Below are 26,846 nucleotides of genomic sequence, written 5' to 3'. Positions count from 1 at the left end.
GTCTCTCTGGGGCTGGACCCTCAGGCTCGCTCAAACACTGTCTCCTAACCCCAAGGCCTGGATTCTTTGTTGGGGGGGGGGGGGAGGAGATCTCTTCTTCCTTTCTTGTCCCTGGGAGAGGGTACTTTTCCTCACTGTCGGGCCGATACAGTAAAATAGCGGGAGAGCGGGCAAGCGCCCGCTCTCCTATGCGCGTGATACAGTATTTAAATTTATTTAAATTAGGCCCGGCGGTAAAAAGAGGCGCTAGGGACACTAGCGCGTCCCTAGCACCTCCTTTTTGGACAGGAGCGGCGGCTGTCAGCGGGTTTGACAGCCAACGCTCAATTTTGCCGGCATCGGTTCTCGAGCTCGCTGACAGCCACGGGTTCAGAAACCGGACGCCGGCAAAACTGAGCGTCCGGTTTTCGACCCGCCAGCCGCGGGCCCATTTTAAATTTTTTTTTTTAAATTTTTTACTTTTTTAAATTTTCGGGACCTCTGACTTAATATCGCCATGATATTAAGTCGGAGGATGCACAGAAAAGCAGTTTTTACTGCTTTTCTGTGTACTTTCCTGGTGCCCTACGTAAAACTGCCAATTAAAGAGGAGAATCCTCAAAATGTATAGCGGGACAGAATCTTTAACAGAGTTATCAGATGCTTCCAAGGTCATCAGGACCAGACTGAGTCCATCCTGTTTTTGCCTCATTGAATCTATCCCCAGTTTTTCTTTTTCAATTTATATTTTATTAATGTTTCAAAAGAAGAACTAGGACAGTATAGAGCAGTAACCGAAAGTTCAAAATAAATAAATCAGTGCACATGTAACTTGTAGCTCCACAAATACCCCCCTTCCCCCCCCCCCCCCCCCTTCCATGAACCTATCTAGAGTCAATTGGAACAATAAACAGAGGATCACCAGTGACCATGATATAAAAATATAAGTCTTTTCAGTCCTAGAAATGGATATAATTGGTACTTTCTATGGGGACCACGCCTCTCGGAACTTGGATTATCCCCAGTTTTTCTAAGAAAAGAGAACTTCAAGTCCATAGATGCAACTGAGTGAAAATCAGGTCTGGTTCAGCCCGTCCCTAATGAGCTGGATTCATCCTCTAATCCTACCAACATATTTATTGCCTGACAGTACAGTTTGTCTGCCTGTCCTTGACTGAAATTTGGAGGGAAGAATATGTTTTGACCATAGGCAAACATAGTTATCAGCCTTACTTCTGGGCCACCTGTTCATCTTCCCAGCAGGGCAGGGAAATAGTGTTACATCAGACCTAGTGGCAGGGTGGCTAGGAGCTGTGGGACAGATTCTCAGTAGATAAGGCCAAGGACTATAAAGGCAGAGCTGTTGAGAGAGTCCCGCCGCACCCGCCATTCAGTTACCATGTGGAAGTTTCTGGTTCTTGCTACATTCGTCCTTAGTGGTAAGTCATTACTTTAGTTGGTCTTTAATGAAACATAGGCACACAGAACATTTCTGACAGCAGGTAAGGAGCGAAAGGGCCTTCTAGTCCCTGAGCAGTTTAATTCCTGTTATATTGCCCATAGGCTCCCAGTTGATCCCTCTCTCTCTTCCTATTTGCTCTTTAGCAATTGCCTCATGCCTTTTTGAATTCTGTTCCTCTTCTTCTGCTACTTCACTAGGAGGCTGCTCCACACATTCACCACCCTTTCCGTGAAGAACTATGTTCTGTTGTTACCCTCGAGCCTGCTACCTCTGAATCCCGTATCATGACCTCTTGCTCTATAACTTCTTTACCATTAAAAAATGTCTGCTTTTTTTTTGCTTTATTTATACCTTTTGAGGTATCTGAATGTTTCTATAACAGGAGTGGCCAACTCTGGTCCTCAAGAGTCACAAACATATCAGGTTTTCAGTATATCCACAATGAATATGCATGATATAGATTTGAATGCACCGCCTCCATTGTATGCTAATATATTTCTTGCATTTTCATTGTGGATATCTTAAGAATCAGATCTATTTGTGGTGCTTGAGTTCTGGAGTTAGCTACCCCTACTTTATTGAATCCCCCCCAACTTCCTCTAGTGTATACATATTTAGGCCTTTTGGTGCAGAAAGTGTACTGTTTTGGTAGCTCTTCATTGGACCACCTCCACTTGTCTTTATCCTTTTGGAAACAGGGCATCCAGAGCATCTAACCAGCAACTTGTACAGAGACATTCAGGGCCAGCTCTTCCGTTAGGTAAGCTAGACTGTTGCTTGAGAGGCAACATTTTTTTTTGGAGGAGGTGACAAAATCCAGGAAACCTCTGGAGGCTGCCTATCCACTTTTAAGAAGCCTACGGCACCGATTACAAGCATTTTTTTCAACATGCAGCCAGCACTCTATGATTGCTGATCTTGTGTGCCAAGAGATCAGCAGTCAGGATGTTAAACATGACGGCCTGCAAGTTCTCAAAACGCTTGCATTGGCCACTGGCTGAAAGCCTATCTTGCCAGAGGCCGGAGAATATATAAAAGGCCCAGGCCAATTGTGGGGCCCATTCTACCTGTAGCCAAAGACTGCAGGAAGCTAAAAGCCTAGAGCTGCTGTGATTAGGAGGGGAGAGAGAAGGAAATGTATGCTAGATAAGTTTTGGGTTGAATAGAGAGAGGGAATTAGGTGGGTGAGACAGAGAGAGAGAGGGTGCTGGGTGGGTAGGGTGGCAAGAGAGTGTGCTGAGCAGGTGAGGGAGTGGAGACAGAGAATGCTGAATGGTTGGAGGGTGGATAGAGATATAAGGGGCTGGATGAATGGCAGGGTGGTGGGGTGGCGAGAGACTGTGCTGATCTGGTGGCAGGGTGGAGAGAGATACAGGATGCTGGCATCGAGGGAAAAAGAGCAAAGATTGGGGTAATGCTGGTATGCTGGGCAGGGTGTGGCGAGGAGAGAGGGGAGAATGTTGGAGGAAAAGAGAGAAGAGATGCTGGACAGAGAGAGAAGGAAGGGGATGCTGGGCACTATGGCCAGAGGACAAAGAGAAGAGGATGCCGGGCAGAAGGTGAGGAAGAGAGAGAAGGGAATGCTATGTTTGGTAACTGCTGGCAAAAAAAGAGCTACCACAGCTGCCAGCACTGATAAAAAAAAAAACTGGAGCTGTTGCCAGTAGGTACATGGGATGATGAGGTGCAAGACTAAAGGGCCACCTAGGGCGCCTAATACCCTTGCGCTGGCCCTATCATCGCCTTCTTTCTATTGGCTTAGTCTCTCCTTATGCAACACCAACATTCCTCTGACCACCACCTGTTGCAGATTATCAGATGTGATCATCCTGAAGTCTCGGTCCTGCTTAGCACACTTGAGTAGTTCTCCCCCCTTACACAATGCTCCCTTGGATTTCTGCACCCCACATACATAGCTCTGCACTTATTTGCCTTGAACCTTAGCTTTCTAGCACTCAACCACTCCTCAAGGTTTCTTAGATCGCTTTTCATTCTTTCTACAGCCTCAGGGATGTCCTGTCTTGCAGATCTTAGCGTCATCCGCAAAAGATAAACTTTTCCTACTGATCACCCTGCAGTATCACAACCACAAAAATATTAGAAACATAGAAACATGACGGCAAAAAAAGACCATATGGCCCATCCAGTCTGCCCAAACGTCCAATTAATTTAGCATTATAATTCTCATCACTTTGTTAGAGATCCCCTGTATTTATCCCATGCTTTCTTGAATTCAGATACTGTGTTTGTCTCCACCACCTCCATGGGAGGCTGTTCCAGGCATCCACCACTTTCTATAAAGAATTATTTCCTGAGATCACTCCTGAATCTACCTCCTTTCACTCTCATCTCATGACCCCCTCATTCTAGAGCCTCCTTTCCATTGAAAAAGGCTCACCTCCTGTGCATGGAAACCTTTGAGATATTTGAATGTCTTTATCATATTTCCCCCAATGTCACCTTTCCTCTAGAGCAGGGGTGGGCAAGTCCGGTCCTCGAGGGCTGCAAACCAGTTGGGTTTTCAGGATACCCCTAATGAATATGCATGAAATAGATTTGCATACAACTGAGGCAGTGTGTATGCAGGTCTCTCTCATGCATATTCATTAAGGGGTAGATTTTAAAAAGCATTTACTCGAGCAAAACTGGTTTTTGCTCGAGTAAATACACTTTACTCAAGTAAGTGGGCTTTTCAAAATTGCTACAATATATGCCATTGAATTGTCCATAGGATTTACTCAAGTAAGTGCACTTTACTCGAGTAAATAGCTTTTGAAAATTGCTACGATAGTATGTCACATTTACATGCGTAACTCCTTTGAAAATGACCCCCTAAGCGTATCCTGAAAACCCGACTGGTTTGCAGCCCTCGAGGACTGGAATTGCCCACCCCTGCTCTAGAGTATATATGTTTAGATCTTTAAGTCTATCCCCATATGCTTTAGAATGAAGACCACTGACCATTTTAGTGGTGACCCTCTGAAATGACTCCATCCTATTTAAATCCTTTTGAAGGTGCGGTCTCCAGAACTGTACATGGAATTCCAAGTGAGGTTTCACCAGGGACCTATACAGGGACAATATGGCCTCCCTTTTTCTTCTGACCATTCCTCACCCTATGCAGCCAAACATCTTTCTGGCTTTTACTGTTACTTTATCCACCTCTTTGGCCACCTTAAGATCATCAGATACAATTACCCCCAGATCCCACTCTTCCTTTGTGCTTAGAAGAATTTTACCTCCCATACTGTACCTTTCCCTTGGCTTTTTGTATCCTAAAAGCATTACTCTGCATTTTTTAGCATTAAATCTTATCTGCCAGACCTTGGACCATTCCTCGAGTTTCGCTAGATTCCTTCTCATATTTTCCACTCCCCTTCCTGGCTGACCAGCCTGTTACAGATTTTGGTATCATTGAGAAAAAGACACATTTTTTTCCGACAGCCCTTCCCTTAACGTTGCTCATAAAAATGTTGAAAAGAACCTGTCTAAGGACTGATCCCTGAGGCACACCGCTATGTTAATCTAGTTCTTCTTAAATAACAACTTGGGCAGTCTTCGTACAAATAAAGAACTTTTATTATTGAAAGGAGTAAAAGTAAAAAACTACAGAAGCATTGTTAAAGTACAAAGAGTTCTGTAGGTGTACTGGGATCTGCTGCCTGCAAAGTAGCAGAAAGAAGATGCCAGTCAAATGTTTCTTTGTTCTAACCAAACCTTTATACCATTCTTATCTCTGTCACACCCATTTCCCCCTTGCCCTTATTTGGTATTACTTCTCGCAGTTTCTCGCAGTTTCTCTGGTACCTAAAACATTCCTGAGCTCTGAGCACACGTCACTACAGTGCTTTGGTATTTTCGTGTTACCTAGCATACATATAGAATCTCTTGATGTGATTGGGGTTAAAAGGTCTTGGACCCATGTATGGGAAATGATAGGAAATAGTAAAGGCTAAGATCAAAGGTACTGTAAAAACAATTAGAATCAAAAGCTTTCCATACAGGTTGTTATTTCCTGAGACCTTTGAACTGCATCTGGGTCTTATTCCTCATTCCTCTCTTTAAACCTCATGTGCCCCCATCCTCAGAGAAAGCTCCATTTACCACTACCCTTTGTCACTTCCCAGGTTCTAACTCAGTCAGTCACTCTAGGATCCATACCAAGGGTGCACAATTTATTTATATGTTTTCTGCGTGGAACCAGATCACAGGCCTTGCTGAAATTCAAGTACACTACATCTAGTGCTCTCCCTTGATCCAACTCTCTGGTCACCCAATCAAAGAAATTCATCAGATTCGTCTGCTAAGATTTACCTCTGGTAAACCCATGCTACTTCAGCTCTTGCAATCCACTGGATTCCAAAAATTGCACTATCCTCCTCTTTAGCAGCGATTCCATTAGTTTGTTCACCACAGAGGTCAGACTAACTGGCCTGTAGTTCCCAGCTTCCTCCTTCCACTTTTATGAATAGAAACGACATCTGCCCTTTTCCAGTCCTCCGGAACTACTCCAGACTCTAAAAGGTCATCCAGCGGAGCTGCAGGACATCTCTAAGTTCCCTTAGGACCCTTGGATGTATCCCATCCGGCCCCATTGCCTTATCTACTTTAAGTTTAGTTAGCTGCTTACAAACACACTGTTCTGAAAATTGATTGTGGTTTACCACACTAATCTTAATTGTGTTTGTTTTATGTGATCCTGCTCTAGACCCTTCCACAGTGAACACCTAACAAAAATATTTATTAAGCAATTTTGCTTTTTCCTCATCAGACTCTACATAATCCTCCCTTTCTCTTTTGAGTCTCACAATGCCACTTTGGCACTTCTTTCTATCACTAACAAATCTAAAAAAAAAGTCTTGTCCCCCTGTTTTATCATAGTTGCTATTTTTTCTTCTAGTTGAATTTTCGCATTCCTGACTACTTTCCCAGTGTTTCTTAATTTTTCCAGATACTATAATCCATCTTCCTCTTTCTGCGATGTTTTGCAGTTTATGAATGCTTACCTTTTCTCCCTTACCTTTTCAGCTACTTCTTTAGAAAACCATAATGGTCTCTTTTTCTTTTTCCCTTTATTTACATTTCTAATAAAAAGATTAGTTTCCTTTTAGTTTGCCTACTGCCCTTCTATGTCCCCTAGATTTTCCCATTCAGCTAACGAGTCCTTGAGGTACTCCTCCAATTTGAGAAAGTTAGTTTTTTGAAGTCTAGGACCCTTGCCTTAAAATGAACCTTCATCTCTTGCATCCTAATATTGGACCACACCATCTGATGGTCACTGACTCCCAGATGATCATCCACTACAACATCAGAAATACTGTCCCTGTTGGTAAGCACCAGGTCCAGTATCTACCCCTCCCATATGGGTTCCGATACCAGTTGAGAGAACAGTTCCCCTTGCAGAGAATTCAGGCTCTCCCTGCTTCTAGAAGGTACTGCAGTTGGAATGTCGCAATCAACATCTGGAAAATTAAATTAGCAGCAGCACGTCCCCTTTCACAGCAATCCTGTGAATATCCAAAATTAAATCTCTATCCAACTCCTCTATCTGTGATGAAGGTCCATATATTACACCAGTATAAATAGATGTTCCATTCCCTCTTTCCAGATTAACCCACAGTGCCTTCTTACCTCGTAAGCCCAGCAGCGCTATTGCTTTAATACTGCTCTTTACATATAATGCCCACGCCTCCTCCTTTCCTTCCTACCCTGGGCTATGATAGTTTCCCAAGGCCATTTGCATGAATTCAAATTCCAGACCCTCAAGCAAATATTTCAGAGAGGGCTTCCCCCTTCCTCCCAGAGTGGAAAATCCAAGAGCAGTGGAGGGAGGAGGGAGTGCCCCTCTGAAGATCCATGAGTCCAGGGGGAGGACTGTCTATCCTTCTTGGCTTTTCCTCCCCCTTTAATCCCCCCATATGACTCTTCCCACCCCACCCTCCCCTCACCTTGCGTCAAGCTCAAAGGGGGTTTGATAGTCCTCCACCCTGGAGCTGCAGCAGCAGTAGTGATGATACAGAAAGCCAGCGTGGGGCTTGTGAGCTGGAGCGTGCTCAGAGACCCAGCCACTGCCCACCTCCTCCTCCTGCATAGGTGTGCAGACATTTATCACCACCCTCTGTTGTCTATTGCCCATGTTCGGGCCGATTCAGTATGGTGCGCTCGGCCGAGCGCACCTTTAGCCCCGGTTTGGCCGCACGTTTTCGACGTGCTATTTTTACCCCTTATACGGTAAGTTAGTTTCTAATCTAGTCAAATCACTTTGTGGCCCGCCCTCCCCCAGCTGCTCAGTTTATTTATGAGCCTCCTATGTGGACAGTACCAAACTCTTTGTTGAAATCCAAGTAAACCACATGCAGCACACATCCCCAGTCTATTTCTCTGGTCACCCAATCAAATAAATTAAGCGGATTTGTTTGACACAATCTCCCTTTCATCAGACCGCGCAACCCACTAGATATTTCACTGTCCTTTCCTTCATTAGTGTCCCCATTAATTTTCTCATCACCAAGGTCAAACTAACAAACCTATAGTTTTCAGCCTCTCACCTATTACCGCTGTTACGAAGAGAGATGACATCTGGCCTTTTCCAGTGTTGGAGAACCACTCCTGTCTTCTGAGATTGATTGCACAGTGGATCCACCAGGGCCTTTCTAACCTTCCTTAATATCCTAAGGATGTTTCCCATTCAGCCCCATAGCTTTGTCCGCTTTTAGCTTTGCTGGGTCCATACAAACTGTTTCTTCAGTAAATGGCATTGTACTTTACCACCATCATGTGTACCTTTCTCAGTTATTGGTGAGCCTTTTCAAGTTCCTTTTTTAGTGGATACTGGACAAAAATATTTGTTTACCATTTCTGCTTTTTCCTATTCACCCACCATGCAATTAGATAGGAAATCTCTGGATTTCACCTGGAGTCTCTGGGATATAATTATCTAAATTTCCATGCTCCAGAGGCATAGCTCAAAACTTTGGGTACTATAGGCTTGACAGTCTATAGAAGCTCCCATTGCTGGTCCCAGCATAACAGGCTGCCTCTTCCTCTCTCACTCTGTTGCTCGCCTGCCTGCCTGCCTCCCTCCGTTCCGCCGCTCACTGCCTCCCCAGCGCCATCTTGCAGCTTGTGACGTCACCCCTGACCCTTGAGCGCCCAAACGCCGGCGAAGGTGCATGAACGCACGTCCAATTTGGGCGCTCAAGCAGCGAAGGCGCATAAGCGAACGCCGTGACCTCTGACGTCCATCCGTGCGCTCAGGTCACGGTGTGCGCTCATGCGCCTTCGCCCCCGGGAGGCAGGGGAGCCGCAGTGGGCGCTTCGGGAGGAGGGGAGAGAGGACTGGGGCTGCTGGAAGCATGCAGTAAGTTTACTTTAGTTACAATTTCTTTTTTCTTAATAACATGTCGAGTCGATTTTCACCCTGCGCCTTGCTTCGGGAGGGGGGGAGAGAGGACTGGCAATCCCCGATGCCTGAGCGTAGGAGAACCATCCACTTCATGGTACCTGTCATTTCAAATGACATTTGAAATGACAGGTACCAGCGCACCCAGGATACTGTATAGGCGCTGTATAACGCTCGATACAGTAAAATGGATTGCGCTTCATGGACGCTTCTTGGATGCGCTTTGGACGCGGCTTGCATTTGCATGCCATTTAAATACTGTATCGAGCGGTATGTGATCCGAACTGTGCCCATGGCAAACGAGGGTGCGCCCGGCACTACCGCACTCTTTCTACCGCGTCCTTACTGTATCAGCCTGAAAGAATGAGCACAAGGCAGGTATTAAGACTGTGGTAGCATGACCAGCTCAAGAGCAAGTACAGGAAGGAAGGTTTCTCAGCCTATGCCTGCTTCCCTGCCTCTCGCTGCTGAGTAGCTCATTGTGTTCACCAGAACCAATCAGCTGCAGGAGGCAGGGGAATAGCAGCAGCAGCAGCAGCAGCTCTAAAGCACTTTCTGGGGCACCGCACACAGCACCAGCAAAGGTGGGGAGGGCAAATGAGTGAAGGGAGAGAGGCAGGAGATCCCCCTCTCCTCTAAATGATCTCTCTCTCTCAGGCCCTTCCTCTGCCCCCCACCACAATAATCCTCCTCTCATTCCCCTCCTCTCCACCCCTGCCCCCACTCCCCCTTTCATTCCCAGTTCCTGCCTCATCACTGCAGCTGATCCCAGGCAGCAGGAGGAGAGCAATGGCAGTAACAGGAGAGGAGGAAGAGGCTAGATTAGACCGCAGAGCAATTTCTCCTTCCTCTGCTTTGTCCCCTCAAGTCTCGCCTTTCCCCCTACTACACTCTGTACTTCTTGGGAGGGGAGGATGTGGATTAGGGAGCAGAACTGCTTTTCTTTGCTCCGATTTGTCCCTTCCAGCCTCACTCTTCTCCCCTCCTGTTCTCTGCACACTACCTGGTGGAGGGGGGGGGAGGGCATGGATCAGGAAGCAGAGGGTTGTTCCCTGTTGAGTGAGTTTAATCATAGCTAGGAAATAGCAATTCTCCTGCTCCAGAATTGTTGCTGCCCCAGGCACAGGCCTGGTGTGCCCCACTGGCAAATCCAGGCATGATCTCGGGGAGAGCAGAATCTAAACACTCTCAGCTCTCTCTGTCCATGCATTCCTCCTTTTTTCCTCTCAGTCCCAAAATCCCACCCCTACCCTTCCTCCTTTATTGACCTACCTGAAAACCTTCTCACCTTGCTTTATTGTCTTAGCTATCTTTTCATCCGCTCCTGCCAGTCTTGATTTGCTGCCCGGCCATCAAACCGGAACCTTTTTAAACTTGTTTATTTTTCCCCATTGGGCCATTCGGAAGGAACGGAAGGCAGAGTCTGCCGCTGGACCCAGCCCTGTACCTTTTTCATTTAGAAAATCACCACTAATTTCTATTAACGCTCCTAACAAAGATGTGTTGCCCTTACTGTAGCTGCTGCATTTAATCTGGCCCACTGTTCCTTTGCTTCACAAAGAATTTTCTACCCTGCCAGCACCTTCTTAAAGTCCTTCCCTTTTTATTAAAAGAAGCTCAGTACAGGAGTACTGTCCTTGTGTAACCTCACTTTGTCATTGTTCCATTAAACTACACAGATGCACAATTGTTCAAAAGATATTTCAAAATTACTCTTTACTGAGCCAGACCATTTGAAAATATTCCTTGCAGGATGTGGTCTCTTCTGGTTAGTTTATGTTTCCAGATAAAAGACGGTGACGTTAATGTCTTCAGTACTTGAGATGTGACAATCTGGTGTGTGCCCGGATTTCCTTGTTCTCTCTTTTTTTTTTTATTTCTTCCCTTATTGTGCTCTGGCCCTAGCTCTTCTGCTTCCAGTGAACTCGATTTCGTTCTGTATTTATGTCATTGCTCTATGATTAATAAAGATGTTTGTTGTGTTTTGTTTTCGGCCTAATTGCTATACAAGTTCTAATATAGATTTTTCTTGTAAATTTATTTTGAAGTCTATAAATAAAAAGTTAATAAAATAAAAACCTTATCGGTGGATCATAAGAAGTGTCATGCTGAGTCAGACCAAAGATCCATCTAGCCTACCTTCCTGCCTCCAACAGTGGCCAATCCAGGATCAGCAGGAATTATCTGGCAGATCCATTCCTTGTTGCTCACTCCCAGGGATAAGTAGTGGTTTTCCCCACGTCTACCTGGCTAATAATGGTTTATGGACTTTTTTTTTCCAGGAACTTGTCCAAGGCATTTAGCTGCTATGCTAAATGCCTTGATCCTGTCCTCCAGCAACAAATTCAACAGCTTAATTGTGCGTTAAGTGAAAAAAACATACTTAATCCAATTTGTTTTTTAATCTGCTACCAGTTAGTTTCATGGCATGTCTCCTAGTCCTAGTACTATTTGAAAGGGTAAATAAGCATTCCCTGTTTACCTGTTCCACCCCACTCATGATTTTATAAACCTCTGTCATATCCCTTCAGTCACCTCTTCTCCAAGCTGAAGAGTCGGAACCTCTTTAGCCTTTCCTCATAGGGGAACCATTCCATTCCCTTTATCTTTTTTTTTTTTGCCCTTTTCTCTACTTTTTCTAGTTCCCATTGCAGTATGGAGTGATACTGAGGCATTATATATTCTCTAGTTTATTTATTTATAAAAAATGTTTATACCAGCTCTCCAGACCTTAATGGAATACCCAAGGCAGTTTACAAATGTGCATCTATTAGCCACATATAAACAAAGTCAAAGAACAAATAATCAAAACAATAAAAAACACACGGGCGAGGAGTCAAGATGGCCGTATGAGTTGACACAACTCTTCACCGCTCCACAGTTTCCTTTGTACTTCTTAGTTATCTAGTTATACCATCTAAGAGGAAAGAATGAATGTATGTCTTTCCTTCTAAGCCCCCCCTCCCCTGCCCAAGGCAATGTTCCATCTCAGAGTTTGTATCTCCCAGTCCAGTTGAGTGGACTCTGAGCCCCATTTTCAAAGCGGATGAAGAAGAACCCTCTTCGACCAGGGAGGTAGCTTCATTAAGCCCGCTTGATAGTTGTTTGCTGCCATCTGAATGGGATCGAGACATCCCTGGAGCCTCCGAGGCATGGAGTGATGATGTCATGGTGGTGCCTTGGTGGAAGGAGCAGTCGGCATTTCATCTTCAATAGCAGTTGAAGCAGGCTGGGAGGCTGAGCTCTGTGAGCTAGGAGCCTTGGAAAGAGTGTCTCTCTCTCTCCACAATTACCATTTGTGGTAGCATTGGCTGATATAGATATCCAGCCTTTTGGCTCCCCTGCTGTGGGTGAGTTATTTACAGCAAGGTGCTTCTCTCTTCCATCTTAACCGGCTGTAGTAACCTTTGACTTTTTGTAGGATCTTGTTGCCAGATTCTCTGTTTCTTTTTCAGAGTGTTATAATAAAGTTAACAATCTTTCTCTTAGAGTGAACTCTCTTGCTCAGGATAGTTGTTGAGGCTGGGGAACCCCTGCAGGAACAGTCCAGGGCTTCAAGGGCAGACTAGGTTAGTGGTTCTTCAGCCTATAACAGCCACCTTCTCTGCACATTGAGCTCTAGGGTGTGGATTAAAAGGAAACATATTATTGAGTTGATTAGGGCCTTAGGGGGCTTTCTTTGGGGAAACAAAAGAGCACAACTAAGTTTACGTAAAATGATGATACCATTGCATAGGGGAGGTCTACCTTGCCCAAATGTACAAGAATACAACATTGCTTGTCTTCTACGACATGTGTATGACTGAATAACAGGGGCTGCAGTGTACTCACCAGTAGCTATTCTACAAGAGTGGTGCAGGCCATATACACTAGTGAATCTTCTGCATGTACGAGTGGCTGTCCTGCCCAACCCTATACAGTCCTTCCCTCTCTTTGAAGTTTGCTGCACAACCTGGAGACACCTGTGTAGTAAATTAAAAGTGCCATGGGAATCATCGCCATTTATGTCTATCATTGGTCACTCAAGCTTCCAGCCCGGTCGAGAGAACGCAATTTTCTTACTATGGACTCAGAAAGGGCTGTCTACCTTTCGGCAGCTCTTCTTCAATGACAGTGATCTTATTCAACCCTACTCAGAATTGCAATCGGAATTCACATTATCCCACAAACACTTCTATGCCTATCTCCAAGCATGACATTTCATAAGTCATGACCTACCGAAGGACCTACCGATTACAGCTCAATCCAGCGTTTTCAAGTTCTTTGCGGGCCACAAACAACGAGTGACCTGCGCCAGCATGAGGAAGAAGCTGTTGTTGCTCGATGACACCGACTATACTGCCAGACTAGTGGAAAGTTGGAACAAGGACCTCGACTTTCAGTGGTCTTCACACTCCCTGTTAGCCTGCTTCAAATCCCTGGCCAAAGTCTTGGAAAACATCCAAATCCCTGAAACTCAATTTAAATTCCTACAACTGTTATGTTATGAGTAAAGTCAATAGTGGACCCTTGGGCCGGCTGAGGTGGACAGCGTCCACAGGAGTTAATAAGCCGGGAGGCGGCACTCAGCTGGAGCGGACTGGTGGCGTCTTCACCCTGGAAACCCGAGACCCCCCCCAGGAGGAGCCCGTAGGGGTCCGAGTCGCTGGGACTTAGGAGAATCGTGAAGAAGACCAAGGTTCGTGGCTGGCTGAAGACAAAGGAGAATCGTGAAGAAGACCAAGGTTCGTGGCTGGCTGAAGACAAAGGAGAATCGTGAAGAAGACCAAGGTTCGTGGCTGGCTGAAGACAAAGGAGAATCGTGAAGAAGACCAAGGTTCGTGGCTGGCTGAAGACAAAGGAGAATCAGGAACCGGAGCTGGAGTCAGGATATGTAGACAGCAAGTGGAGCCCAGAGCTGGAGCCAAGGCACAGCAGGACCAAACAGAACCTGACCTGGAAGCAAGGCACGGCTGGGACAAGCTGGAACCGGAGCTGGAAGCAAGGCACGGCTGGAACAAGCTGGAACCGGAGCTGGAAGCAAGGCACGGCTGGAACAAGCAGGAACCAGAGCTGGAAGCAAGGCACGGCTGGAACAAGCAGGAACCAGAGCTGGAAGCAAGGCACGGCTGGAACAAGCAGGAACCAGAGCTGGAAGCAAGGCACGGCTGGAACAAGCAGGAACCAAGGCTGAAAGCAACGCTGGGAAGCAACTAAGCACTCAGGAGAGCGACCTCGTTGCAAAGGCAAAGCAAGGAAGTCAGACGATGGTTTAAATAGCCAGCCAGCGTCTGACGTCAGGAACAGGGCGGTTCAGCACTTCCGGGTGCTGGACCTTTAAGAGCCCCCTGCTCACGCGCGCGCGTTGCCTGGCAGTGGGAGGAGTCAGAATCGTCCTTCGGCAGCGTCTCCACGTGGAGAGAGACGCTGCCATGCGGCCCTGCAGGCCCCAGGAGCAACGGATTGCAGCGAGACCGGGGGAGGCAGGAGAAAGGTAAGGACCCGGTCGCTAGCCTAGCGACCGGGACTGCAACAACAACGCCTATATATTCCCCAAGCCATGGCTTTCCGATATAAACTGGTCTCAACCGACCCATATCAGAAATGCAAGGTGAGTAGGGTGACATACATTCGCTGTTTTTGGTCCTGTGAAGTAATACAGTGGTTCTGGACAATCCTACTAAATTACTTACAGAAGTTGATGGGCAATCCCGTCCCTCTATCAACATCCCTCTGCTTGTTTGACTCCTCCAGAGATAGAGTATCCTGGACGGCCTGGCCTCAACGCTTATTTCTGGCGAAAGCATTCCTACTTGCCAATCTTAGCTCAATGGACAACAAATGCAAAACCATCCTTCACACTCTGGCGGCTAAACCTCCACAAACTGGCGGTGTTCGAACACATGTCCGCTAAACAGTCTTCGTCGACTCAGAAATATGAAGCATTTCTCAACACCTGGAAACCTTACATTATGTCCCTAAATGCAAAAGCCGGCAGTAACCTACTGGCAGCAATAGGAGCAGACTGCAGATCCTTAGCCCTCATGCACGCAGATTAAAACATCAAGACTGTGGGCCAACGGACATCTCACATACCCGGCGAACTTGGAACAAGCAGTTAGATAAGGATACCTGTAAACGACCCAGGAACTGGTACAGAACAATGGAAATGGACAAATACTTAATGAGGGAGCCAAGGGAGAGGTGGGGGGGGGGGGGGGACCTAACCTTTGTGACTGTTGAAAATGTGCATCATTTTCAAATGCAATGTTTGCTGGTTTTCCTTTTATATGAATAATGTTATAAATAAAGGTTTCAAAAATAAATTTAAGTCACTGTGCCGGGCTCAAGTGAAGGATCTTGGACAGGCCACCAAGGAGCAGTTAGAGGTGGCCTGGGCAGAACTTAATTCTCTGTTAGATCTCAAGGCACGGCAGAACATATCATTTCTCAAATATAAACTTTATCAGTGGGGTGGCAAATCTGGCAAATTTTTGGCTAGACTGGTGAACTCTACTGGTCAACCCAAGGGGCTTATTACCCGTATTCAGGAACAATCGGTGAATCTCACTACTACTCCTTCTATATCAGATGCTTTTGTTAGATACTATAAGTCAATGTATACCGCCATGCCTATGAATGAGCATGCTTGTCAAGCTCTTTTTCAGGGACTACAGCTACTGGAGCTGAGCGTGCGTGTGTGAGATTTGCTAGGGATGCCCATCAATGAGGTTGAAATTTGTGGGGCTATACACGCTTCTCTCTTGTGCTCCCTAAGAGCTGGTGGGGTTTCCTCTTTTAACCCCCTAATTAATCGCCATTAAGCACCCTCCAGTCTTAAGTACCTTCCTTCCTGTTTTTCCTCTTGAGCTGGCCATGCTGCCACAGTCCTAATGGCTGCTCTGTGCTGGTTCTGTCTTTGTTGGCAATAGGGTGAGAGAGAAAGATGCAGCCTGTGATGTTGAAAGGGCAATAGGAGCTATTATGTAGTCAAGTTTGTAGCACTCATAGATCTGAGCTATGTCTCTGGGGTACCAGAAATGTAAATGATATCCCAGAGTCTCCAGATAAATCCAGAGATTTCCTAGCCACATTCATGGAGGGTAGCATATTTTAATGATAGGTTACAGATTGCTAGTAATAGGTCTGCAATTTCATATTTGACTTCTTTTAGAACTTTGGGGTGAATAACACCCTGGTGATTTGTTAATTTTTAGTTTGTCATGTTGCTCTATTATATCTTCCAATTTATCAGGTGTTGGATTCAGTTTCTCTGAATCATCACCTTCAAAGATATTTTCCAGAGTGAGTATGTACCAATTCCAAACATCTTCCTCTGTACAGACAGAAGCAAATAATTTATTTAGTTTTTATGCTATGGCTCTGTCTTCCCTGAATGCATCTTTAATCTCCTGGTCATCTAATGGTCCAATTGACTCCCTCATAAGCTTCTTGCTTTTGATGTACTTGAAAAAGAAGAATATTATTAGTTTTTGCCTCTATGGAAGGTTTCTTCTCAAATTCTCTCTTGGCCAGCTTTATTAATGTTTTACATCTAACTTGCTTGAGCTCTAGCACCTAGATATTAGAAATACTTTCTCCATTTGTAAGTACCAAGTCCAGTATCACTTCCTCCCTTGTGGGTTCTGTTACCATTTATTTGAGGAGAGCCCTTTGAGGGGAGTCTAGGATCGCTCTACTTCTAGCCAGTTTCATAGGGGGAATGCTCCACTCCACAACTGGAAGATTAAAATCTCCCACAAGCAACATATCCCTCTTCATTGCAGCTTTATATATGGGTTTGGTTTTTTTTTTTTTTTTACTAAATCTCCATCACCTGAGAAGTTCAAATAATGGTCCTTAAGGGATATAAATGTGTTGAGTTTTCAGGATATCCTTATTGAATATGCATGAGATAGAGCTGCATGCACACAATTTTGATTACATGCAAATCTATCACATGCATAATTAGGGATATTCTGAAAACCCATCTGTGGCCCTTGAGGACCATCAGGAATACCACTGCTTTACTTTGTTCCTATAACTCACTGTGGGTAAGGAATGAGGTAAAGCTGGTGCTCAGGGTAAGTGATAGCACACTATTACAGACTCAGATCCTATGAAATTCAAAAGCAGGTCAGCCCTGGACAATGCTTGGATGAGATATCTCCAAGGAACATTTGAGTCACTGGTCCAGTAACAGGCAGCCCAGCATGGTGATAGGTGGTGATCTGCCCTTCAAGTCAATACTGATTCAGTGCCCCAACATATTAGAGGGAGCCAGCGGCTGGGTACTCTCTCCTTCATATAAGTCACTAAACCAAGCTCCTTTATATCCTGAGGACGCTATGAATTCCATGGCACTTTTCACAACCTTAGGAATTTTATTCCTAGCGTTGGGGATAAATTTCTGACACAAACTGTCTAGACTGGTATCTTCTCAAATTTCTCCTATAGAAAGAAACTGGCTTTGGGCAACGAAAAAGCTGACACCACCCTCAGTTTTCCAAGCTGTGAATCCCTTTTTACATGAAACTGTGATTTAAAAAAATAATAACTTCACATATGCATAAGAGTAATGAAAATAAAATGTTTTGAAAGTGGTGAGTGACAAGTAAGACTGTAAGTTATTACACTCTGAATAAATATTCCACAGACTCATCACTCTCTAGGACAAATAGATTATCCTTAAATGTACTCTAAATAGCCACACAGAAGCTCAGCCCAGCAAGTACCTGGAGAGAGCACCTTTAGGGGAGAAGGAAGTTCAGCCTCCATGTCCACTCAATCTTTAGCCTCTGCTAGAATATCAATAATTGCCCCTGGTTATACAGTTAGTCATGTCAAAAGTCGTGCACTTGAAACTGGACTACAGATGCCAGCTGATGGCACCCACAGACTCCCTGACCCTCACTTGGTGATGAGAGCTGGAATGGCACCCATTTATTTATTAGGCTTTTATATAACGTTGTTTAGACTAGCCGTCACAACTGTTTACAAACATTTAAAAAAATATAAATCCCAATAAAATATATCTAAACATAAAATGATATGTAATCATAAAACAAAATAATAAAAAACATAAAAAGAATAATACAAAATTCATAGTCATAAATACAATTAATAAATCAATAAAAAATATAAAATTATAAAATAAAAGTGGGCTGTAAAAAACTATGGTAAATAAAATTTAACTTGAAGCTAAAAATTTAACCAATGCCTGTCGTGTAAGCCTGCTCAAATAGCCAGGTTTTGAGCGCTTTTTTAGGCACGAAAGACTCCATGTTTTTTTTCATATCATGTGCTCTTGCAGTAATGATTGTCTTTGTCTCTGAAGGACATTGCTTTGAAGACTATCTGGAAGAGAACGGACGCGTTGTAGGGGGGACAGAAGCCAACCGTAATGCATGGCCATCTCAGGTAGGTGCACCATTTGATGAATACCAATATTTATATTCAATAAAAAGCCTGTCGCTGCTGGACAGGAGCCATCTGCTAACTCTAGCTTTGTCCAAACTATAATTATACACGTCTGCTTAGATTCCCTAAGAAAATCTAGAATGTGATTAGAATGTCTTTTCTCTTCTTGAAATCCTGTAACTGGCCTCTTCCCCATTTCCTTTCAGATTTCTCTGCAGTATAACAGTGGTGGAAGCTGGTACCACACATGTGGCGGGACCCTCATCCGGGCAAACTGGGTGCTCACTGCAGCTCACTGTGTAGACAGGTATTATAAAAGCCTATGGCCATATAGGGGAGGGGGTAGATATTTAAAAGCTATCCATTTTTCGAAGTTAACCAGCTAGACATATCCAGCTAACTTAAATGGAATATTTAGCAGTGCGGATATGCTACTGAATATCCCTGTAGTAAGCACTACTTAGGAGGATTAAGTCTTATCCTTCTAGGTTATCTCTTTAACAATGAATATTGCTACTTAGCCGGATAACTTATCTGACAAAGTAGTACTGCTGCGCTCTGCCCACTGCCTACCCACAACTTACCTGGCTATTAAGATAGCTTGATAAGTGACTTTTCTAGCGGCCGCTGAACATAACCAGAAATTCAGTGGCTGCTACATAACTGGATAATTCCTACTTATCCATTTATCTAGCATTAAACATGCTCTGAATATCGACCTCATAGAGTCTGCCAACTAATCAGATTGCTAGGTGGCCTGATGCACCACTACCTTTACCCCTTTCAGTTCTTGAAAATGGCTGCTGATATTGGTAGCAGGGATGAGGTATAGGGTAGGATTAGGGATTAGGGTCACAGTGAGGCTACCTCTAGAAGTCAGGTTCAGTGTTGGAATAGTGTTAGTTTTCAGAGTTAGGATGGGATTAATAGTAGGGAGTCAGATGTAGGGTGGCACTTAGTAGGGGGTCAAATGTAGGGTACAGTTGGTGGTAGGGATCAATTAGGCTGAAACTGGTAATAGAGGTTAGAGCTAGAGTAACTGGTTGGAGGAATTAATTAGGATGAAACAAGTACTAGGAGTCAGTGTTAGGATAGGCTAGTAGAAAGGTTAAAATTTAGGATGGGGCTGGAAGTAGTGGTCAGGATTAGGGTGTGACTGGTAAAAGGTGTTAGCTTTATGGTGGATCTGGTAGTAGAGGTAAAAACTAGGGTGGAGCTGATAGTAGATGTCAGGATTAGGGTGGAGTTGGTAGTAGATGTCAGGATTAGGTGGACTGGGAATAGAGGTCAGGGTTAGGGTGAGGTTGGTAGTAGTGATAGTAAGGTTTACCCTAGTGGTCAGGTTCAGGTTGGGTTTGATGTAGGGGTCAGGAAGGGAGGGACTGATAATGGTAATCAAGATGGGATTGGTAACTGGGGTCAGGATTAGGTTGGGGGTAGCTCTGTGAGTCAAGTGTAGAGTGTCAGCTGGATCATTTCTGCAGAAATGTTATTATTTATCTTCTGCAGGAACATGAACTTCCGTGTGGTTCTCGGAGACCACAATATTTATCAGACTGAAGGAACTGAGCAGGTCATATCGGTGCAGAGAATCTTCATTCATCAGTACTGGAATACCAATAATGTTGCTGCAGGGTAAGACACCTCCATCCAACAACATACACATTAAATATAAACTGAGCATAGAAACATATATAGAATCATAGAAATGACAGCAGAAAAGGACCAAACGCAACATATAAGTTATCCCCATACTTAGTTTCCCAAACCGTCAAAGTCAGGGCCTTTGTTGGTTGCTGTCTGAGTCCAATTCCCTGTTACCTCTTGCCATTGAAGTAGAGAGCAATGTTGGAGTTGCATCTCAAGTATAGGGTTTATTGGTAAGGGTAGCAACAGCTGCATCAGTAAGTTCCCACCATGCTTATTTGTTTTCCCAGTCCGTAAAATTCAATGTCCTTGTTGGTTGCTATCTGAAACTAATTCCCCCTTTCCTCTTTTCCCCCTGCCTGCTAAAGCCAAGAATAATAATGGAGTTGCATCAACAGTGTGAAGGCTTATTGATAACTGCCACACCAGCAAGTTACCCCCATGCACTCTTTTTCCCTCATTTCCATTCTCTAGCCCCAGCACTTCTCAACCGGTGTGTCATGACACACCAGTGTGTTGCCAAACACCGGCAGGTGTGTCACGTCTCCCGGTGTCCCACTGCCCCGTTGAACTTCCTTTTCCCTTTTTCCAGCCCCCGTGGGCCAATTGGAAGCCTCCTTGCTTCCTACCTCCACTGCCTAATGGGAAGTCTCCTTCATTTTGCCTGCCCCCGCACAGGCCAATCGGAAGCCTCCTCCCTTCTACCTGCCAGTGGGAGTAGGAAGAAGGAAGGAAGCTTTGATTGGCCGGTGAGGCAGGTATCGCATAGCCCGGGGAGTGGGAGGAATGGCAGTGTCGAATCCCAACGAAGCAAGGCCGCCACAGGAGCCCATCCCCGTGGCGGCGAAGAGGAAAACCCGACCCCGACAAAGCAAGGCCGCCACAGGAGTCCATCCCCATGGCGGTGAAGAAGAAACCCGACCCCGACCGAGGCTACCAAGGGAGCCCATCCCTGTGGCGGCGAATAAAGAAGGCCCACCTGAGTAAAGCTGCAGCGGAACTGGAGCCCATCCCTGCAGTGAAAGAAGAAGAGGTTTTTGGTGAGAGTTTGTATGTGGGTGTGAATGGGTGCCTGGGTGATGAGAGTTGTGTTTGTGGGTGTGAATGGGTGCCTAAGTGAGAGCTTGTGTCTGTGGGTGTGAATAGATGCCTGGGTGAGAGCTTGTGTCTGTGGGTGTGAATGGATGCATGGGTGAGAGCCTGTGTCTGTGGGTGTGAATGGAAACCTGGGTGAGAGCTTGTGGGTGTGAATAGGTTCCTGGGTGAGAGGTGGTGTGAATGGGTGCGAGAACATTTGTGTGTGATTGAGAGCTTGTATATAAGAGAACATGTGTGAGAGAGAGAGAGAGACTGGTCAGGAAGATGACTGGTCTGAGAGACACCGAGACTGGTCATGGGGTCTAATTGTGTGTGTGTGTGTGTGTGTGTGTGTGAGTGACTGGTTGTGGGCGCTAAGGAAGAGGACTGTGAGGACAGAGCTTCAGCAGCCCTTGCTGCTTCTGGTGAGTGCTATTGGCCTGGAAGGGAAAGGAGTAGGAGAGTTGCTGGAGAGGGTAAGTAAAGGTGGTTTTTTAAATTTAATTTTCTTGATTGACTGCCATTTTACGTGTTGGGTATTATGCGATGTCTGCTGTTTAGAAATATTTTATTGATATTTGGACATGTTTTAATATGTTTTATGAGTTTTTAATTGTTGGATATTATTCTGTTCAGCAGCTGTTTTGTAACATTTTTAGTATAGCTTTACAATTATTTCTGTGTGGGGCTCTATAGCCGCTTGGCTTATTCTGTTTTCCCAATAGGAACTGTATTAGTGTTTAGGGCCTGGTTTAATAGTTGTATTTCTTAGATAGGATTGTTACTGTTTGAGTCTGTTCCATAATTCAGGTGTAACTTTGTGCGGGTTAGTTTGTGTGCATTATTAAAAATCCTGAGAGTCTGTTAGGTCCTATATTTCTCTTTCCATTTCTCCAGATTCGCACTGCATGTAGAGTGGCTTTTTTGGTTTTCCATTCTAGTTTCTGTCTCCATATTTATAATTTGTGGTTTTTCTGTACTTGGTGAAGGTCAGTTCTGTGTGTGTGACCGAGGTGAGGTATTTTACTAGCATGTAGGCATTTGTATCAATCTTATTTGTTGTGTTTTCTCAATAGGATATGCATTAGTGGTAAATTACTGTCTTTTCATAAGGAAGGCTATTGTGCCTGGTAGTAAAGAGAGTTTGTTTTGCTTTTACTGAGATGTCATCAGAACCAGAATATATTTTTTGTATGGCAAGTTGTACAGGGTAATGCCCTACATCTGCTCTGTACTCATTGCTGGGGGTTGAGGGGATTCCTGTGGATGCAGAGTGCATGTTTACATTTAGCCCCGTGATGGTCACATGTTCAGTGTGTTACGCATGTGAGAATCATCTGTCAGGTGTGTCCTGGCCAAAAAAAGGTTGAGAACCACTGCTCTAGCCTTTATGGATCCACAGTGTTTATCCCATGCCCCTTTGAAATCTTGCACCGTTTTTGTCTTCACCGCCTCCTCCAGAAGGGCATTCCAGGCAGCCACCACCCCCGTCCGTGAAGAAATATTTCCTGACATTAATTCTGAGTCGTCCTCCCTGGAGTTTCATTTCGTGACCCTTAGTTCTACTGATTTCTTTCCAACGGAGAAGGTTTGACCGTTGTGCATCATTAAACCTTTCAGGTATCTGAAGGTCTCTATCATATCTCCCTGCACCTCCTCTCCTCCTGGGTATACATATTTAGGTCCTTCAACCTCTCCTCAAAAGTCATTTGATGGAAACCCCCCACCATTTTTGTTGCCCTTCTCTGGACCACCTCCAACCTGTCTTTGTCCCTTTTGAGATATAGTCTCCAGAACTGAACACAATACTCCAGGTGAGGCCTCACCAAGGACCTGTACAAGGGGATTATCACCTCCTTTTTCTTACTGGTTATTCCTGTCTCTATGCAGCCCAGCATTCTTCTGGCTTTAGCTATCACCTTGTCACAATGCTTTAGATCGCTAGTCACTATCACCCCAAGGTCTCTCACTTGCTCTGTGCTCAACAACCCTTCATCCCCATCACATACAACAGTTTTGGATTACTGCACCCCAGATGAATGACTTTGCACTTCTTGGCATTGAATCCCAGCTGCCATATTTTTGACCACTGTTCAAGCTTCCTTAAATCACGTCTCATTCTGTCTACTCCTTCCGGCATGTCCACTCTGTTGCAGATCTTAGTATCATCTACAAAAAGACAAACTTTACCTTCTATTCCTTCCGCAATGTTGCTGACAAAGATATTGAATCGGACCTGTACCAACACCGATCCTTATGGCATTCCTCTTAACACCGTTCTCTCTTCAGAGTAGATTCCATTTACCATCACCCGTTGTCTTCTATCTATCAACCAGACCATTCCACCTTGGCACTCACTCCAAAGCTTCTCATTTTATTCACAAGTCTCCTGTGTGGGACTATATCAAAAGCTTTGCTGAAATCCAAGTAGATGACATTGAATGCTTTTCCTTGATCCAATTCTTTAGTCACCCAATCAAAAAAGTCAATCAGATTTGTCTTGACAAGACCTTCCCCTAGTGAATCCCTGCTGCCTCGGGTCCAGCAATTCTCCTAACTGTAGATAGCTCACTATCCTTTCCTTCAGCAGAGTCTCCATTAATTTTCCCACCACTGAGGTGAGGCTAACCGACCTGTAGTTTCCAGCCTCCTCTCAACTCCCACTCTTGTGAAGCAGGACCACCGCCGCTCTTCTCCAATCACTTGGCACCACTTCTGTTTCAGGGATCTATTCAACAGGTCATGCAGCAGACCCGCCAGCACATCTCTGAGTTCCCTCAGTATCCTGGGTTGAATCTCATCAGGCCCCATGGCTTTGTCCACTTTCGGTTTTCCTAGCTCTTCTCATACATTCGCTTCTATAAACGGAGCTTCGTCTACTCCACCCTATCCTCTGTCCTGTTAACTAGCAACGATCCTTCTCCAGGGTCTTCTTTAGTGAACATCGAACTGAACTATTTGTTTAATATTTCCATCGTTTCTCTGTCTCTCTCCACACTTCGATCCTTTTCACCTTTCAATTTCACTATTCCACTTTGGACCTTTCTCTGATGTATCTGAAAAATGTTTTGAAATCTCACTTTACCTCTTTGGCAACCCTTTCTTCCACCTGGCTTTTTGCTTTCTTAATTACTTTCTTGATGATAAACATGTAAGCTCTCTAGGGTAAGAACTCCCCTTCCATATTGTACCTGTATGTCCTATGCTTATCATTGCTACCCTGTAGTGAAGTTATCTGTCTTTAACTTGTACAGCACTGCATATGCTGTCAGTTTCCCATCTTTGCACATTGTCTGTTTCTAACCTATTCTTGAAGTGCATATTTTCCCTTTGTTGACTCCCCACTGAGTGTTTTTTTTTTTTCCCCTTTGCAGCTATGACATCGCTGTCCTCCGTCTCTCCCAGAACGCAGTTTTGAACAGTTACGTTAAGATTGCAAACCTGCCCAGGGATGGCGACGTGCTGTCTAACAATTACCCATGTACCATTACCGGCTGGGGCATGACCCGCAGTGAGTGTTTCCACATTCGATGCTGTAATAATTATACCGGTGGTACTGTGAAAACTGCACCTAGCAATAAACTCTCCATAATTTTCTCTGCAATTACAGCCCACTCCTGATGCACTTTATAGTTAGTGACGCTGAAAATACAATGTTCAAACTCAGCTACATTGTACTTATACTTTATGGGGGTAATTTGCACATCCGTTATTGATCTTTTCCCCCATTGTTATTACCTAGCTACACTTAATTAGGTACACTACAAATACACTGACTCAATTATTCTGTGTATACACTGCTCATAATTGAATTATATTGCAATTATACTTCAGACAGGCTTCCTGACTTCATTTACTGTTCTTGCAATGTCATTACACCAAAGTCAATATTCAGTGATGCGGTGAGCAGCAAATTTAGCCAGGAAAAGTTATATGTGCAGCTTGTCCCAAATACTCAGCGGGACTTTATGCATACAAGTCTTCTGCTGAATATACTCGGGACTCTATCCGGGTAAAAGTGGGACTGTGATTTTTCTAGCCAGACTTGTGTGTGTAACTTTCACCAGACATCGCTGGTTATGTGCTCTTTGGTTATAGTTAAGCCCCAATCAAGAACACCTCCACTGACAGCCCCTTTGTGTCTACTTAAATTTGTTGGCAGAATTGTTTTTTGCACACCAAATATTTGCATTCAGTGGGGACAAAATTCAAAGCTCGGTTTTTTGTGCGCATAACGCAAACAGTTCCATGCACAAAAACTTTGAATATTGACATCAGAAGCCAATTATCTTTATTACTAGAAAAACTATCTAATGTGTTGAAAGTTAACTTACATATTCCTCCCAAATCTAATGAAAGAAGAATATGTTTGTTTTAGAACTGTGTTTATGCAGCGAGTCTACCATCGTTCTTTCTGTGGCCCTTGCAAACCTTTATTTGATGAGATTCCTTTAAAAATCTTCCACTGCTTGCATAAATGATCCTTGAGATCCCAGGAAGTTCTACAGCAAATATTTGATTTCTTTTTTTTTTTTTTTTTTTCAGCTAATGGTCAGGTATCAGCTACCCTACAGCAGGCCCCTCTTCCTGTAGTGGATCACAAAACTTGCTCTTCTTCCTCTTACTGGGGTTCCACCGTAAAATCCACCATGGTGTGTGCTGGAGGAGATGGGATTCGTGCTGGATGCCAGGTAAGCCAAGCAGAAACGTCATGAAAATAGAATGTTTACGGGACCTGGATGACTCAGGGGGATGGGCACAGGGGCACAGAGTCATTCCTGCAGCAGATAAAAAGTGTGCTATGATGTGAGGCCTGTCTGAGATCTTTTCCTGTACGGCCCATGATTTCACCCTTTCCACTTTTCCCAGGGAGATTCTGGTGGACCCCTAAACTGTGCAGTTAATGGTGTGTACTATGTCCATGGTGTGACCAGCTTCGTGGCTGCCAGTGGCTGCAACACCTACCTGAAGCCCACGGTCTTCACGCGTGTATCTGCCTACATTGCCTGGATCAACAACGTAAGTCCTTTCTGCGCCAAATGTTGGCATGAATACATATTTACACAAATTGTTGGAAAGTAAGGCTCTTTTTCTTGAGCTTTAATCACATTCTCAGTACAAAATGCTGTAATATTAATGCAAAATCCACAAGAAGTTTAAATGTTCTGCATTTCACAGCCTTTTCATCCTTGCTCTGATGAAGCTTTTAAGCAGTGCTTCCTTTCTGGGGAAAAAAAAAGGTGCCGGTACTTACATGTAGGATGCACTGTTTTTTGTTGTGCGAATCAAGCAGATGGAGGAAATAGTGCTGGGTATTCAGTACCAGCGAGTTCCCACTGAAATAAAAGCCCTGGCTATAAGTCACTGCCGCTCTGTACAACAACACAGAGCTGAAGGGCTGCACTAAGCAGAGGGATAAAGCCAAGGTGCTGAGGCCTTGTGCTCCCAGAGGAACGTCATAGTGTCTCCCTTCTCCAGTGACCCATTCATTTCACTGAAGTCTCAGTACAGATTTCATGGACTTCAGTGGTGTCTCTGACATTCCTCCTTTCACCGACCTCACACACTGCAATGGATTCTCCCTCATACACTAGAATGGAGTCTCCCTTATTGCATTCATCACGGAGCCCAGACACGTCTTTTATCCAGCTCTGAAAATGTGATGTTTTCTTTAATATTATGTAAAAGTGTTTATGTTTATTAGAGTCTCTTCTTTTTATTTTCAGACCATCAACTCAAACTGAAGTTACCAGCGTAAAGCAAAGTCCTTTAGGACCTCGGCACATGGAACCAGTGTATTGGTTATGTCACATCAAGTTGCATTAGTGGAATTCATTGCATGAGAAACTGCAAAATCAATAAAGATATATATTGAAATCA

At 44.6% G+C, this 26,846-nt stretch overlaps 1 protein-coding gene across 1 annotated transcript; it reads left to right on the top strand.

The window, feature by feature from the left end:
- The first annotated feature begins 1,328 nt into the window (after positions 1–1,328).
- On the top strand, positions 1,329–26,846 carry CELA1 (chymotrypsin like elastase 1). Its single transcript, XM_029594962.1, has 8 exons — positions 1,329–1,418; positions 18,160–18,242; positions 18,449–18,549; positions 19,752–19,877; positions 24,341–24,477; positions 25,512–25,657; positions 25,836–25,985; positions 26,693–26,846. The coding sequence occupies exons 1-8, from the start codon at positions 1,379–1,381 to the stop codon at positions 26,708–26,710; spliced, it is 801 nt and encodes a 266-aa protein (XP_029450822.1). The 5' UTR covers positions 1,329–1,378; the 3' UTR covers positions 26,711–26,846.

The sequence above is a fragment of the Rhinatrema bivittatum genome, chromosome 3 (assembly GCF_901001135.1).
Source record: "Rhinatrema bivittatum chromosome 3, aRhiBiv1.1, whole genome shotgun sequence".
NCBI classification, from domain to species: domain Eukaryota; kingdom Metazoa; phylum Chordata; class Amphibia; order Gymnophiona; family Rhinatrematidae; genus Rhinatrema; species Rhinatrema bivittatum.
This window is presented reverse-complemented; position numbering and strand designations above follow the sequence as displayed.